The 14,769-nt window shown below is 35.6% G+C and overlaps 1 protein-coding gene across 5 annotated transcripts in view; it reads right to left on the reverse strand.

The window, feature by feature from the left end:
• Positions 1–14,769, reverse strand: part of LOC110146094 (E3 ubiquitin-protein ligase UBR1) — a 120,408-nt gene that overhangs the window by 11,133 nt on the left and 94,506 nt on the right. For 3 of the 5 annotated variants that reach the window (XM_070469083.1, XM_070469085.1, XM_070469084.1), the window contains 6 exons: positions 14,136–14,285; positions 10,985–11,082; positions 7,985–8,078; positions 6,834–6,982; positions 2,982–3,037; positions 1,857–1,953 (listed from right to left, as the gene is read on the reverse strand). In XM_070469083.1, coding sequence (XP_070325184.1) covers positions 1,857–1,953; positions 2,982–3,037; positions 6,834–6,982; positions 7,985–8,078; positions 10,985–11,082; positions 14,136–14,285 — 644 coding nt within the window. Of the gene's footprint in view, positions 1–1,856; positions 1,954–2,078; positions 2,398–2,981; positions 3,038–6,833; positions 6,983–7,984; positions 8,079–10,984; positions 11,083–14,135; positions 14,286–14,769 lie in introns of those variants that run through there. The other 2 variants (XM_070469086.1, XM_070469087.1) reach the window with 2 other exon arrangements.

The raw sequence follows: 14,769 nt of genomic DNA on the forward strand, positions 1-14,769 counted from the left end.
GTCTACTTTATAGTGTGAGTTTTCACAGAGGTTCTGCTTCTTCAATTCAATCATGAGTATTACAATGGCAGGGACCATATCTTGTACCTCTACACAGAGTTTACAGCCCTAACAACTTGCAAATAAAGATGTTCTCGCTAGTAAATTTTCACATGACAAACTTTTACATAAAGGCACAAAGATACATTACAGAGCAAAAGAACATCAAGTTTATTAGTTACTGTCAACTAGACATTATGCAGTATTATTTCAGTTTCTGCCATCTGTGATGATATTAGTCTCCTTGCTTGGTATTTATTTTGAGGTGTTTTAAACATTGAGATGGTTAGATAGCATTCACCAACTCAACAGACATGAATTTGAGCAAATTCTGGGAGATAGTGAAGGCATGTGGAGCCCTGGCATGTTGTAGTCCATGGGGTTGCAAAGAGTTGGACATGATTTAGTGACTGAACAACAATCAACAAATATTACAAATCCCATAATCTGTGACGAATGCAAAAGCAAGAAGACTATTTGGAAATGTTGATAAAACAAGGTATCCAAATTATAACTGAAATGAAAAGAGATAACAAAAATTAAAAAAGAGCAAAACCACAGTACTACTAAGCAAATAGGATAAACTGTTAACAATAGGAAAAGGTCCTAAGAACGAGAAGCATGTGTAATATGTGCAAAATTGTGGGCCTGTGCAACTGATCAGTAAGAAAAAAAGTAAATGAAAAAAGGAAAAAAAAATTTAAGTGTGTAGTTAGGGAACAGCATTAATATTAGATTACTATTAGCATGAGGTTAATTCAGGAGATAGCTGGAAATTAACTTGAAAATATAAAAGGTTAGCACGGTGGAAGTTCTAATGAAACTTAGGCGACAGCTTTGAATGGAGCCATGGAACCCCATGTCATCAGAGTGACAGAAAGCTGCCCAGGAGAAGCTCCCTAAGAAGTTTGTGAGACTCAACAAGGAGGAAGGTGACCTGTTTCAACAGACTCTGAGGGTAAAATAGCTGGTCAATTTGGGGAAACAAAGCCTGTTTTCTAGCTAGAATAAAACTATGCATGCTTTTAAACCTTAAAAAGAGCGAATGGCTCTCTTATTTGGTAGAAACATACCGAGGAATTGTAAGCTTAAACCTCTTTACCTGTGACATATTTAATTTATGAACAAAAAGACATAAAGAGGGTTTTTTAAGCTTGACCTATTTTAGATGCAAAGGAGCTGCTGTGGTGCAAATACCTAAATGGAAATGCAGATAATCAAAATGAAAGTCAAATCATTCTTCTATGCATAACCTGTAATTTTTCTTTTTGTTTTCACAGTGAGACCATCACATGAGCTTAGCTAATTTCTAGCTTATTCAAATCTTAAAAAAAAAAACAAAAAACCCAGCTCAGCTGTTATAACCTGTCTCTCAAAGAAAAAGGCATGCATGGACCCACAGTCTGAGATTACCATAATTAGTACTTCTATCATTTTTATATGACTTTGATATACACCAGAAAAATGATATTTTTAAATGATCTATCCACATAGATCCACATGCTCTCTTTTCTAGCCAGACTGAGATATTAGTGATTAATACTAAGGATATTAGTGATCGTGGATGTTGGTGCACAAAGCACTTGGGCGGATATAATGGATACAAGTTGACAGCATTTGGAAAACACTTGGTTTTAAAAATAAGACTGCAGGTATTAGAGAGCAACCATGTATTTTGTTTTCTTTTTGTTTTTTCTTTTGTAAGGTTGTGGTAATGAGTGTCTGACATTAGTGTAGTGTGTTGTTTCCGAATACACTGCCAGAAATGCAGTGGGGAAAGACATGCAAATAACATAATAATTCCGAAAAGACTCTACCTGATAGAAGACGAATCAGATGTTTCCGTATCAGGGCCTGAGAACAGGTAATCCTTTGTGCAATGGCAAACTGCATTAATGCTTTCAGACCATTATGCTAGATTGTAAGAGAAGGGAAGATAAAAAGATAAGTGAAGATGAAAGACCTAAGTCATTCACTGTATAGACCAATCCCACTCTGTAAGAACTAGTGTAGACTTACTATATACTTTACATTACTGCAAATTTAGTTACAATATTTTTCAAACTTCTAAAAAGTTTTATGACCTCACTGAATTCTGTAATAGATTTCCCCATGACAAAGAAGTATTAAAGATACAATCATCTCAATCTCATTTAAGTACTCATTTCCCCTAGAGTCATTCTCTTAAATGTCTGGCCTATATAATTCTATTCAGGCCTGTGTAAATACATGTCTTTGTAGAAATTCTAAAATGATGGCAGAAAATCACTGAATTCAGGGAACAAATCTTCTGCTTCCCAGATGGAAGGATGGGAACTCTAGGGAAGCACGTCGTGGACTCCAAGTCCCCTGGGCCAGCTGTCAGAAAATAAGAGGAAAATGGCTAGGTGAGTGGTCCAGGGAATCCTCAGTTGCCCAGTTTGTTTTCACAGGGCTACTGAGCATACTTCTTAAGTACTGTTTGCAGGGTCCCCAAAGTTATAAGGCTTAGGCCTGAGGCAGGAGTATAGTTACATAGAATCAGAATCTGCCCATGAAGGAGTTATGATTTAGTTTTATTTTGGAGTTCAGTATGAAGATTTATCCAGAGTTAAGCTAGTATTAATACTTAACGTTACATGATGATGCAAAATTAGTGAGAAGGAAGATATATGAGACATTAGGGTTCTGATTTGAAAATAAATGGAGAGGGGGATAAAAAGTAACTAAGTATCACCAGAAATCTTTCTGTGAATTACATTTAACCTCCAAGACTGAATAAACTCTCCAAAGTGTATAATGTTGGCCTTTCCGTCTCCTATGAGACTTAAGTAGCTTTAAGAAAAACCAAAACAGAATTCTGCTTTTACAGAAAAAGAAGTGAATAAAGATTTTTTAAAATGGTAAATGTACTGAGGACTCCCTAAAAAAATACACTATATGTACCCTGTTGGACTACATACCTGTCTATTTTGAAGTGCTCCAAACAAAGGTTTTCCTTCATCTCCCAAGAGGTTTTCTCAAAGAGCAAGAAAAATAAAAATAATAAATTTTGAATACTGCTACAACTGTATACTTGGTTTCTGTCTATCAGATATTCTTCAATTCTATGTTTGACCAAACAGAAAAATGCTTTGCACTTTTCCCCTTCAGAATTTCATGTTTAAGTCTATGCCGAGATTTCCACATTTTTGAGTGAGAGGACACTACAGCGGCAATGTAGATCATGGACAAATTGTTTTTATAAATAATAAAGCCCCTGGAGCAATCATAAAGAACACTTGGGAAAAACAAAGCATTCTCTTTCATTTATCCTCCTTTTCACATCTCTTCTATGCAAAAAGAAAAAACAATTTTAATTGAAGTATAGTTGACTTACAATATTATATTAGTTTCAGGTTTATAATAATTTGATGCTTTTACAGATTATACTCCATACAAAGTTATTATAAAATATTGACTATATTCCTGTGCTTTATATTACTTCCTTGTAACTTTAAATATACATCCTTGTAGGTAGTATATTACTTCCATGTATTATATTACTTCCTTGTAAGTATTACATTACTTCTGTGTAAATACTATATTACTTCCTTATAATGTTATACCTAGTAGTCTTTACCTCTTAATCTCCTTCGCCTATTTTGCTCCACCCCTACCGCTCTCCCCTCTGGTAACCACTAGTTTGTCCTTTGTGAGTCTGTTTCACTATATTGGTTCATTTGTTTCATGTTTTAGATAGCACATATAAATGAAAACATACAGTATTTGTCCTTCTCTGCAAAAAAAAAATTAAAGTAACTTAAAATATAGTTGCAACCTATTTTGTCAAAAAAATACATAAAACAAATGTAAGTAGCTTTATTGTTCTTTCAAGCACTATTAAAAAAGAATTAGATTTATAGGATAGAACAAGGTGAAGTTGAAAATACAAAAAACCCATCAGCTCAGAAATATATTTTGCCTTGTTGGCTAGGGTATTTATTACTGAATTACTCTTATTTTTACTGATCTTTGGCAGCAAACACATCTATGAGGCTGGAAGGCTTATTTCCTATTTTCCTTTTCCATTTTTGAATGGACAGCAATAAAAGACCCTCTGTTTTGATTCCTCAACTATTTTTCATAACTGCCGACACATCCTGCATATGTCTCTCCACACCCACAGGGAGTGAGATAAGTTGGCTGATAAAATAAGTAGGAATAAAGCAGAGCCTTATATCCACTGGATGGAAAAAGCCCTATAGTGAAAACAATATAACATTCTATTAATTAAATAATTTCCAATTACTATGTTACAGAAACACATATGAAGAGTCAGTCCTATTCTCCAATGAACTTCTCATCCATTCTATGACAAAACTGTCACTTCTGAAAGTGTTCAATGCCTAAATAAAAATCTCCAATTCCTAATGCTTGTGTTCCCCAAATAGTCAAGTGTAAAAGTACCTTTACTGGCAATCTGCAGATATTTAATAGATCATAACTCCAAAAGAATGCTTAAATTTCATATCAAATTGTTCAGATTCTATTTAAACCTCATTTTCCCCTTTTCTCCTTTTATTTAATGACAGTAAATATAAACCTGTGTATTTATTTTTTACCCACAATTTAAATCTGACAGGTTTGGGAATGACTCCTTAAATCTGTTCACAGGGACTAATGCTGGCATGCAGAAAGGGTCTGTGAAAAAGTAGATTTGTGCTACTTAAGTACTTTGTGCTTCAAATCAAGAGACAGTGTCCTTTTACAAAACTTTATTTAAATGAGGAAAATGTGGTAGAACCATTAAAAACAACTTTCAAAAAATACTGGAAAATGAGTCTGAAACTGGCTTAAAGACAATATGAAAGTATTACAATTCTTAAATGTTTTTCATGTAGTACTCTTATCGTGTGACTGTCATAAGCAAATATATTATTTTAAAAATCTGACTGATTCTTCACTGCTTCATTTCCCCTAGCTTTAATGAGAGATAAGACCATGTAAATATAAGGCGTATAGCCTGTTGATTTGATACACTTTTCCCTTAGAAACTTTCACCATGGCGGAGAATCTAACAGTAGGCTTCTCTTCAGAGTTGGGAGGTTTCTTGCTGTTAATCTCTTTCTCCTGACCATCTCAGTCTTCCTTTCTCTCTCCTGGTAATTTTTTAGGTGGTTTGGTTTACCTTTTTTTTTCCTCTCAAAGTGTAAAAGAAATAAAAATTACTGGATATTTCTGGGTTCATTCTCCTTCCTTTGCTTTTTCTCGCATCTTCCATTGTTATACTGCCACCTTTTAAATATAGCTTGTTAGTGTATAGGAATGCAAGGGATTTCTGTGTGCTAATTTTATATCCTGCAACTTTACTATATTCATTGATTAGCTCTAGTAATTTTCTGGTAGAGTCTTTAGGGTTTTCTATGTAGAGGATCATGTCATCTGCAAACAGCGAGACTTTCACTTCTTCTTTTCCTATCTAGATTCCCTTTACTTCTTTTTCTGCTCTGATTGCTGTGGCCAAAACTTCCAAAACTATGTTGAATAGTAGTGGTGAGAGTGGGTACCCTTGTCTTGTTCCTGATTTCAGGGGAAATGCTTTCAATTTTTCACCATTGAGGGTAATACTTGCTGTGGGTTTGTCACATGAAAAGATGCTCAACATCACTCATTATCAGAGAAATGCAAATCAAAACCACAATGAGGTACCATTACACGCCAGTCAGGATGGCTGCTATCTAAAAGTCTACAAGCAATAAATGCTGGAGAGGGTGTGGAGAAAAGGGAACCCTCTTACACTGTTGGTGGGAATGCAAACTAGTACAGCTGCTATGGAGAACAGTGTGGAGATTTCTTAAAAAACTGGAAATAAAAAAAAAAAACAACTGGAAATAGAACTGCCATATGACCCAGCAATCCCACTCCTGGGCATACACACTGAGGAAACCAGATCTGAAAGAGACACGTGTACCCCAATGTTCATCGCAGCACTGTTTATAATAGCCAGGACATGGAAGCAACCTAGATGCCCATCAGCAGATGAATGGATAAGGAAGCTGTGGTACATATACACAATGGACTATTACTCAGCTGTTAAAAAGAATTCATTTGAATCAGTTCTAATGAGATGGATGAAACTGGAGCCCATTATACAGAGTGAAGTAAGCCAGAAAGATAAAGAACATTACAGCATACTAACACATATATATATATGGAATTTAGAAAGATGGTAATGATAACCCTATATGCAAAACAGAAAAAGAGACACAGATGTACAGAACAGACTTTTGGACTCTGTGGGAGAAGGCGAGGGTGGGATGTTTCGAGAGAACAGCATGTATATTATCTATAGTGAAACAGATCACCAGCCCAGGTGGGATGCATGAGACAAGTGCTCAGGCCTGGTGCACTGGGAAGACCCAGAGGAATTGGGTGGAGAGGGAGGTGGAAGGGGGGATCGGGATGGGGAATACATGTAACTCCATGGCTGATTCATATAAATGTATGACAAAACCCACTACAGTATTGTAAAGTAATTAGCCTCCAACTAATAAAAATAAATGAAAAAAAAATATAGCTTGCTTCACGCTGTCCCTTTCAAGTATATTTAGTTTTCTGTTACGTATGCCCATTTTTGTTATTAGAAGAGATCAAAACAAAATATCCTAAAACTAAATGGCATCATGCCACCTAATCTACCGATATACCAAGAGTCCTTAAACAAGTCAAAGTATTCCAGGCCATTAGGGTGGGAAAAAAGGAAGAATTTTTGATCAGCCAATGTTAGTTCTGTTTCTATAAAAGCTCCAAATCAGTTTTCTTATAGGCTTTACCAATTGCCTGGATAGTAAAAGCACACGTGCTCCAGGTCATCATGGGGATTCGAGGATCCGTTTCATCAGGAGGCACTTTCAATCCAATTCTATAAATTGTTGTAGCAAAGAGAAGGACCATTTCCTTGATGCTATTAGAATAATTAAACCTAAAAATAAAACAAGAAAAATTTAAATAATGATTTAGTAAAAGGGGCTACCTACTGAGAAGTCCACTTAGGTACTGAAGCAAGAATTTAACTTCTTTTGAAAGTTTATTCATTAAGAAAAAAATGGTGAAAGCAGAACTGTAACTCCTATTGGTAGAAAAATATATCTGACAAAATGGTGATGACCCAGATAACTTCTTGTAAAAGATGCAGTAAATGATCATAGCAGAAAGGGTTGAGGTCCAAATTAAGAACAGGTTGGAGAGAGGATTAAAAATTAGAGGAAATATATCTGACATAAATTTCAGTGTATGAAAAGGGACCAACAAGTACTTTTGTGCTGATAGGGGAGTATGTGTATCTGTGTGTATATATAATAATCCATGTACTAGCAATGATAATTTCTGGTTTCCTGGACTTCTATTTGTAACAAGGAACAAGTATTTTTAGTAGTGATGGGATATACAACGTAAACAAGGATCACAACTAGAAAAATGAACCTCAGATATTATTCATTAAATAATAGTATCTGATTTGGATACATCATATTTTTTAAAAGTGTCTTCACATAAATATCTTTTCAATAACCTTATAAGGTAAATTTGGAGACCACTGTCTCAATCCTACAAACAAGAAAATGAACTGCAGTGGGGGTGGAGTGACCTGAAACTTTTCAGAAGTCACAGAGCAAGTCAGATGTGACTTTAACTTAAGTCTCTTAAATTCAGCTCTTCCTATAGGTGGAAATACATAAAAATAGCATTTTTTTGGTTAAAAATAGTTAATTATAGGCATGGTTCATCCTAACACATACTAAATACATATTACTCTATCTCAAATCACTTAATACCAGTACAAATAAAACTCTAGGTAGATGGCAACAAGATAAAAATGGGATAAACAAAACACTTTCACAAATAACGCAAGAAGGAAGGAAGGAAGAATTGTTCTTCACTCTTATTTTCACAACCATTTACAAACTTCTCTTGTTTAGATACTTACGAAGACTGAACTCCATAACTCAGAATAGAATTGAAGTCAAGAGTAGAATCACCCATTCCTTGATCAAACAGGACTGGAATTGTTGGGTTTTCTCCTTACAAATTAAAAGGAAAAAGGAAAAAAAATCATGGGAGTTTAATGTGACACATATTTTTTTAAGCTTTTAAAATTACATACAATCACTTTAGAAAATCTGTATAATGCTAAAGCAATAAATAATCATTCAAAATATTTCCACCCAGATAATCAGATAGCACGAGGGTGATATTTTTCTATTCTCCATATAAATGTTACACATGTAGATTTTTTTTTTCTTAAAAGGATAATACCTAGCACTGTTGTGTATCTTGATTTTTCATTAATAGATCATATATATCTTCCACATCAGTAACTGTCCCTCTATATTTCTATTTTTGGCGAATGCATAGTACTGTTAGTAAGGCAGCATACTTCAGTGAATAACAGCACAGGATCTGGAGCCAAGTTGCCTGGGTCTGAATCCTAGCTCTGCTAGTGACTATTACTAAGACCTTGGGTGAATACTAAACCTCTTCAAAATTAAGATTGTCATCCCCACAAGTGCAATGAGTTGTTTTCTTCCTGGAGGTTCTTGAGATTCTTCATCTTTGGTTTCCAGAAGTTTGGGTATGACCTATGTAGGTATGCTTTTAAGTTTATCTGTCGGAGGTTTGCTGGGCTTAAATTTGTAAATCTAACTCTTTCACCAATTTGTAAAGTTTCCAACTATAATTTTTTCAAATATTTTTTCAGTATCATCATTTTTCTTTTCAGGATTTCAATGACACAAACATTGGGTTAAAGGGAACAAAAGAAGGTTCCATATGTCCCTAAGGCTATATGTTTTTCTCCATCACTTTTCTGTCAATTCTTCATTGCATAATTTCCCTTATCTAATTTCAAATTCACTGACTCTTATCTCACCATCTCCATTCTACTACTGAGCCCATTCAGTTAATTTTTTTTTTTCATATAGCAGTCTTTCAATTCTTTTATCTCTGGTCCTTTTTATATATATATATATATATATATATATTTTCCCCTCTGCTAAGAACTTCTGTCTTTCCATTCACTCCCATGAGTGTTCACCTTTTTTTTTTTTTTTTAAGTGGCACTTAGCCGTTACAAGAAATTTTATTAACGTACTCTCTAGTAATCATGAACCTATACAGCTATGTTCAGTATTTTCAAGGAGAGTGACTTCCTCTGACGGGAGTGAACAGCCAGTTGCGGGACTCTGCAGGACAGTGACGGCGAGTGCAATGACAGGTGACACGCAGTTCGATGGGAAACAAGGAATGACTGACGGAGATGAGACAGACTCCCCACCTACTGTGTCAACTGGGGCAACACCGCAACGCCCGAGTCCCAGGGCTCTGATGAAACCATCTTTACCCAGGCCACTCTAGCTTCAGGATGTTCACCTTTAATTGATGTTTCATGATTATAAACCTGCTTTAAACTTTTGGTCTAAAAAGTTCAACATTTAAACATCTCAGGATTGGCACTTGGTTGATTGTTTCTTCCTTGAGAGTTGGTCAGATCCTCCTGGTTCTCTGTACCTTGAATAATTTTGGATTCAGTTCAGCTCAGTTCAGTCACTCAGTCATGTCCAACTCTTTGCGACCCCACAGAAAGTAGCATGCCGGGCTTCCCTGTCCATCACCAGCTCCAGGAGCCTGCTCAAACTCATGTCCATCAAGTTGGTGATGCCATCCAACCATCTCATCCTCTGCTGTCCCTTTCTCCTGCCTTCAATCTTTCCCAGCATCAGGGTCTTGGATATTTTGAAGATCCATTAAAAACAGGCTTGCATTAAAAGTCTCTGGAAAAATGTACCTTTTCTGTTGTTGTTCCAGTAGGCAACAGACCCAATTAGGTTCCATAAGTTTTGTTTCACTCTGAGTGATGGTTCCATTGTTAGTTTTCAGAGCCTTTGTTAAGCTGTTTGGGTCTGCCAGTACATGTACTACTCAGAACTTAGCCTGGGACTTGAGTGGTAGTCTAATGTAGTTTCAGTCTCAAAGCTGTTTTTACCTTTGGGCCTGTTCTGCACCTGTGTAGGTTGCAGGTGAGCTCAGGACTTGTGTTGGTCTCAAAAGTAGGAGATTCCTTTTCATAGTGCTCTCCTCTCTGGGATTTCCTCCTATTCTCTCTAGCTGCAAGGGGCCCTGTTTCCCATTTCCTCTAGTCAAAATGATCAATTTCTTTCAGCTTTATAGTCCCCTGTGCTGTCATGCAGATTCACATGACTGGAGTTAACCTTGGGATGAAGCTGTGAGGCAAAGAAATGGCTAAGACTCCACAATTCCAATGCAGGGGGCACAGGTTTGATCTCTGGTCAAGAAACTAGGATCCCACATGCTGAGCAGTGAGACCAAAAAAATAAATTAAAATAAAACAAAAACACCTAACTGGGAATTAAAAAAAGAAAAGAGGATTCACCCTGCAGTTTTTGGAACACAGCGGTCCCATTCTTCCCAGTTCTTTTGGCCAGTAAGACTGATTTTCTCTTGGGATTTTAGATGTCTATGTGGCCACCATGGCAGTGCAGTTCCATGACTGGAGATGGCCTTGGGAAAGAGCCAAAACAGAAAAAACAAAACAAAAACACAAGCAATAGGAATTCCCTTTATACTCTCCAGCTTCTGAGGAGATTTCTCTCAAGTTCTCTGGCTAGAAAGATGGCATCTCTTCTGGGTTTTTACTGTTCATGTCCACTGCATAGTTCTGTGTCTCAGGCTATGCTGGGGTCAAAACTGGGGAATAAAGGAGGGACAAATACCCCCAGGAAAGTCACTGCCTATACTAAGCATTGCTCAGATTTTTTCTTCCTCCCTTTGGCCTAAAGAAATCTCTATTTTCTAATATTTAAAGAATCTGTATTTGCAAACCATACGTTAGAGCAAAAAGTACTTTAAAAAATAAAGACTCTGACACTTAAATCTCATGCAGCTAAATATAAAATAATTTTAAGCAAACCTTTAGCATGTTTTATATTATAACCTGTTATTCTGGCCAGAACAGTCTGTATCCATCGTTCCAGGGTCAAAACTTGAGCAAGAGGTTCTGTATTCTCACTGAAAATTGATATTTGAAAGTTATTAAAGCCATTGGCACAGGTCAAACTGAAAAGCTGAATTTATAGGGTCTTTCTGTGGATAAATAACTGTATGAAAAAGCCAAACTCCTCCAGATTAGCTTCTTAGGTCATAGAAACACACGTGTCTAAAAATGCAGTTTTGGGAGGGAGGAGAAATTTTAAAGTACAAAGAATAAGATAACACCCTTATGCTCAGTTCCTGGAAGCAATAGATAAATGTCAGTAAGTGAAATCACCCTTTCAGCTGCTCAAGTCAAAAATGAAGTGTCATCACTGATTTACATGATTCCCTCAAACCCCACATTCAAATCTATCAGCTAGTCTTAGGTTTTACTTTCTAAATGTATCCCAAATTGATCACTTCTTTCTATCTCTTCATGATTACCCTAATCCAAGTTATGTTATATTCATCAAACAATAGCCAGGAAGATATTTTAAAAAATGTAAATCAGATCATATCACTTCCCTATCCAAAACATTCCAATGGTTTTCCATTACACATAAAACACAATTCTAATTTCCAATCTTGGCTCATAACACCTCTTAGGATCTGGTGCCTTGCTTACTCCATCCCAAGCATACTGCCTTCTTACAGTGCCTTGAACTTCCTGCCTTCTTGCTATGTCTCCATTATGCCGATATGTTCCTATTTCAGGGTCTTTGCTCTCCGTGTTGCCTGTGCTTAGGATTCTCTTCTTTCAGAGAATGGAACTGGTGTCTCTCTCAGAGAATAGAACCGGTGACATAGAACAAATGTTACTATCTCAGAGAGGAGCTCCCTGCTGACTCAGTCTATAAAGAACCTCACGCACTGGTCTGTCCTCTGGCTCTTTATGCTTCTAATTTAGTCTTTCACACTATTTCTCAGCACTCAATAGTCCGTATTTACATGTTTACCATTGGTCTCCCTTCCCTGTAATACAAATTTCATTGCACAGGAGCTTGATCCAAACTAACAACAAAGGTGGACCAGAAACAGTGTTATTAAAAAGAACTGTAAAGTAGAAATTTGTTTACTTAAAGGAAAATTTTAAGTGAAGTTAAAATATACAATGAACTGTGCCAAAATTCTTATCTCTGGGCACAAATTTGACCTAAGAATTTTTTCAGTTCTCAGATATGAAAGTATATTCTGATTTGTTATAATCAATTTTCTTTAAAAATACTAGATTATTAGCTTTGATAAAGTTTTTTATATGCTCTTAACTTTAGTATCTTGGTAGTGGTTTAGTTGCTAAGTCATGTCTGACTCTTGCGATCCCATGGACTATAGCCTGCCAGGCTCCTCTGTCCATGGGATTCAGGTTATACTCACAATGACTTTCTAACAAAAGAGGCAAATATATTCCCACTATACAGGTAAGTTCAAATGCCTAATAAAAATGTTATGTATAATTATGTTTTTCAGATCCTAAGTAACAAAATTGTTACTACAGATTAAAATTGTTGCAACAAGAGTCCTGGGGCTTGAAGAGATCTACCTGTAAGGATCAGTCTAACTTTAGAAAGGACTGCCCTGAAACATCCTATTCTTAAAGATATCAAGGAAAGAAGGTGCTGAATATTCCTTAGAAAATAATTTACATGTTAATAATTCTTACTTGGAAAACCACTGTGTAAAATAGGCTTGCAGAGGCTAACAAGAAGTTGTTACTTTATTTTATTATGATTTATTTTTGTTTATGGTTGTGGTTATTGCTGCTGTTTAGTCACTAAGTCATGTCCAACTCTTTGTGACCCCATGGACTGTAGCCCACCAGACTCCTTTGTCCATGGGACTTCCCAGGCAAGAATACTGGAGTGGGTTGCCATTTCCTTCTCCAGGAGATCTTTCTAACCCAGGGATTGGACCCAGGTCTCCTGCATTGACAGGTGAGCTCTCTACCACTAGCCAACCTGTGTATAGTTAGGTGTGGCTTTAGAGTCAGGTTTAGGTTCAAATCCTTGGTCTGTCTTGGGACAAGTAAAAATCACTCACAGTCTCCAATTCCTCATCTTTAAATGGGAATATCAGTACCTATTTCATTAGACTATATTGAGAATAAAAAAACATATATGGAGTAGAAGGCTTACAACATGTTAGTCAACAAATAAAAGATAAATCTTTCTGATGACACCTTCTTCCTAAAAGATGACATTCTATGTCCTAGTACACTAAGTAGCAGACAATTCAAAATTGTGTTTTCTAATGACATGGAATAGTAGAGACAGAGCAACTACTTACTGGCCCTGACTGCCAATCCTACAACCTTTAACTCTTTTGTTGTGGGAACATGTTAAGTGTTTTATCAATAAAATAATTTTCTTGAGCAAAACTAAGATCTATCACTACAAATTCATTGAGTTAAAAAAACTAATAGCAACAATAATAAATATTAATAGTACTGTTATCATCATGTAGAATCATTAAACTATTGAAATAAACAATTAAGTGTTCTAGCTGTCACAAAAAACTAATAGTTATTTTCTGTTAAATTCCATTCACAGATGGTCAGAATATAAAAGTTTAAAAACTTATTCTGAACACTAAAAAACTATTCATAGGCGAACCTATTGTTTTCATTTACATTTATAGTTAACATTTTGTCCATATCTCTACAACTACAGCATTTGGGTCTTTAGAAAATAGAATAAAAATAATAATACAAAGATCTGAAGAGTAACCAAATTCCAAATAGCAACTCTAATGCTGGCAAAGTACTGTAAGAAAGGAATAGATATTCTTTGCAACTTTTTTCCTTCTGTGAGCGCTAAGATAGAGAGCAAAGTTCTATTGCTTTAATGGCTATTAAAAGAAAGATGCAAAACATGTAGACAAGTAAATAAACATTCCAGTTCTTTTAGGAACCAAAATTTGGGGCTTTTATCATATTTTTAAAGTTGAATCCAAGTAATAAAATGGATTAGTATGTTACTTTAAATTGCAAAAAAAAAAATAGAAAAACTGATAATCTGATAATCAAAACAGTCACAATGAAAAAGATTAAAGACAACTTAAAAAAATTAACCAAAACATTAATTTAAATATACCTGCTTATCTTTTGATGTTGCAAAGGAATAATGGGGATCACAGTATTGCACAGAGACTTGCACAGAGGGCAAAGATACTCTCCACTCTCCAAGTCGAAAAGATCAACATGTATGCGCTGCTGAGAGCTCAACTGCACAGCTTCAAAATACCTGCAAAATCCCAAGACACAGGTCCATTCGAAACTACACATGTATTTTTGCTCTAATCCAAGTGATAAGGTCTGGAATTTTTGCCTCAATAAACATCTTTATAATCTACATGCAAAAATACACAAATTACAGAAGAACTAGCATGCCCATTCTTTTGGAGGCAAACTGGAGAACACATCAGGGCAGAAACAAATTTAAAATAGTTTTACTGAATTATATTGATAAAACTGTCTCCTGCCTCAACAGCATGGAGATAAACAATATAGACACTATGTCCCTCTGTTTCCAATGACCAAGCAAAGTAGTAAATGCAATTATAGGAAAATTATGTATTTTAATCTGATGCCAAAAAGGTAAACCTGATATAAAATATTTCCCAAGAAAAATATTTCTGCATTTTTATCTCTTCCAGACATATAACTAGAATTTCATGTCCTATTCTATCTCAGAGGTATTTTTTATTGTATGTTTTGAGGGGAATCAG

Source organism: Odocoileus virginianus, chromosome 6, assembly GCF_023699985.2.
Source record: "Odocoileus virginianus isolate 20LAN1187 ecotype Illinois chromosome 6, Ovbor_1.2, whole genome shotgun sequence".
Classification (NCBI taxonomy): domain Eukaryota; kingdom Metazoa; phylum Chordata; class Mammalia; order Artiodactyla; family Cervidae; genus Odocoileus; species Odocoileus virginianus.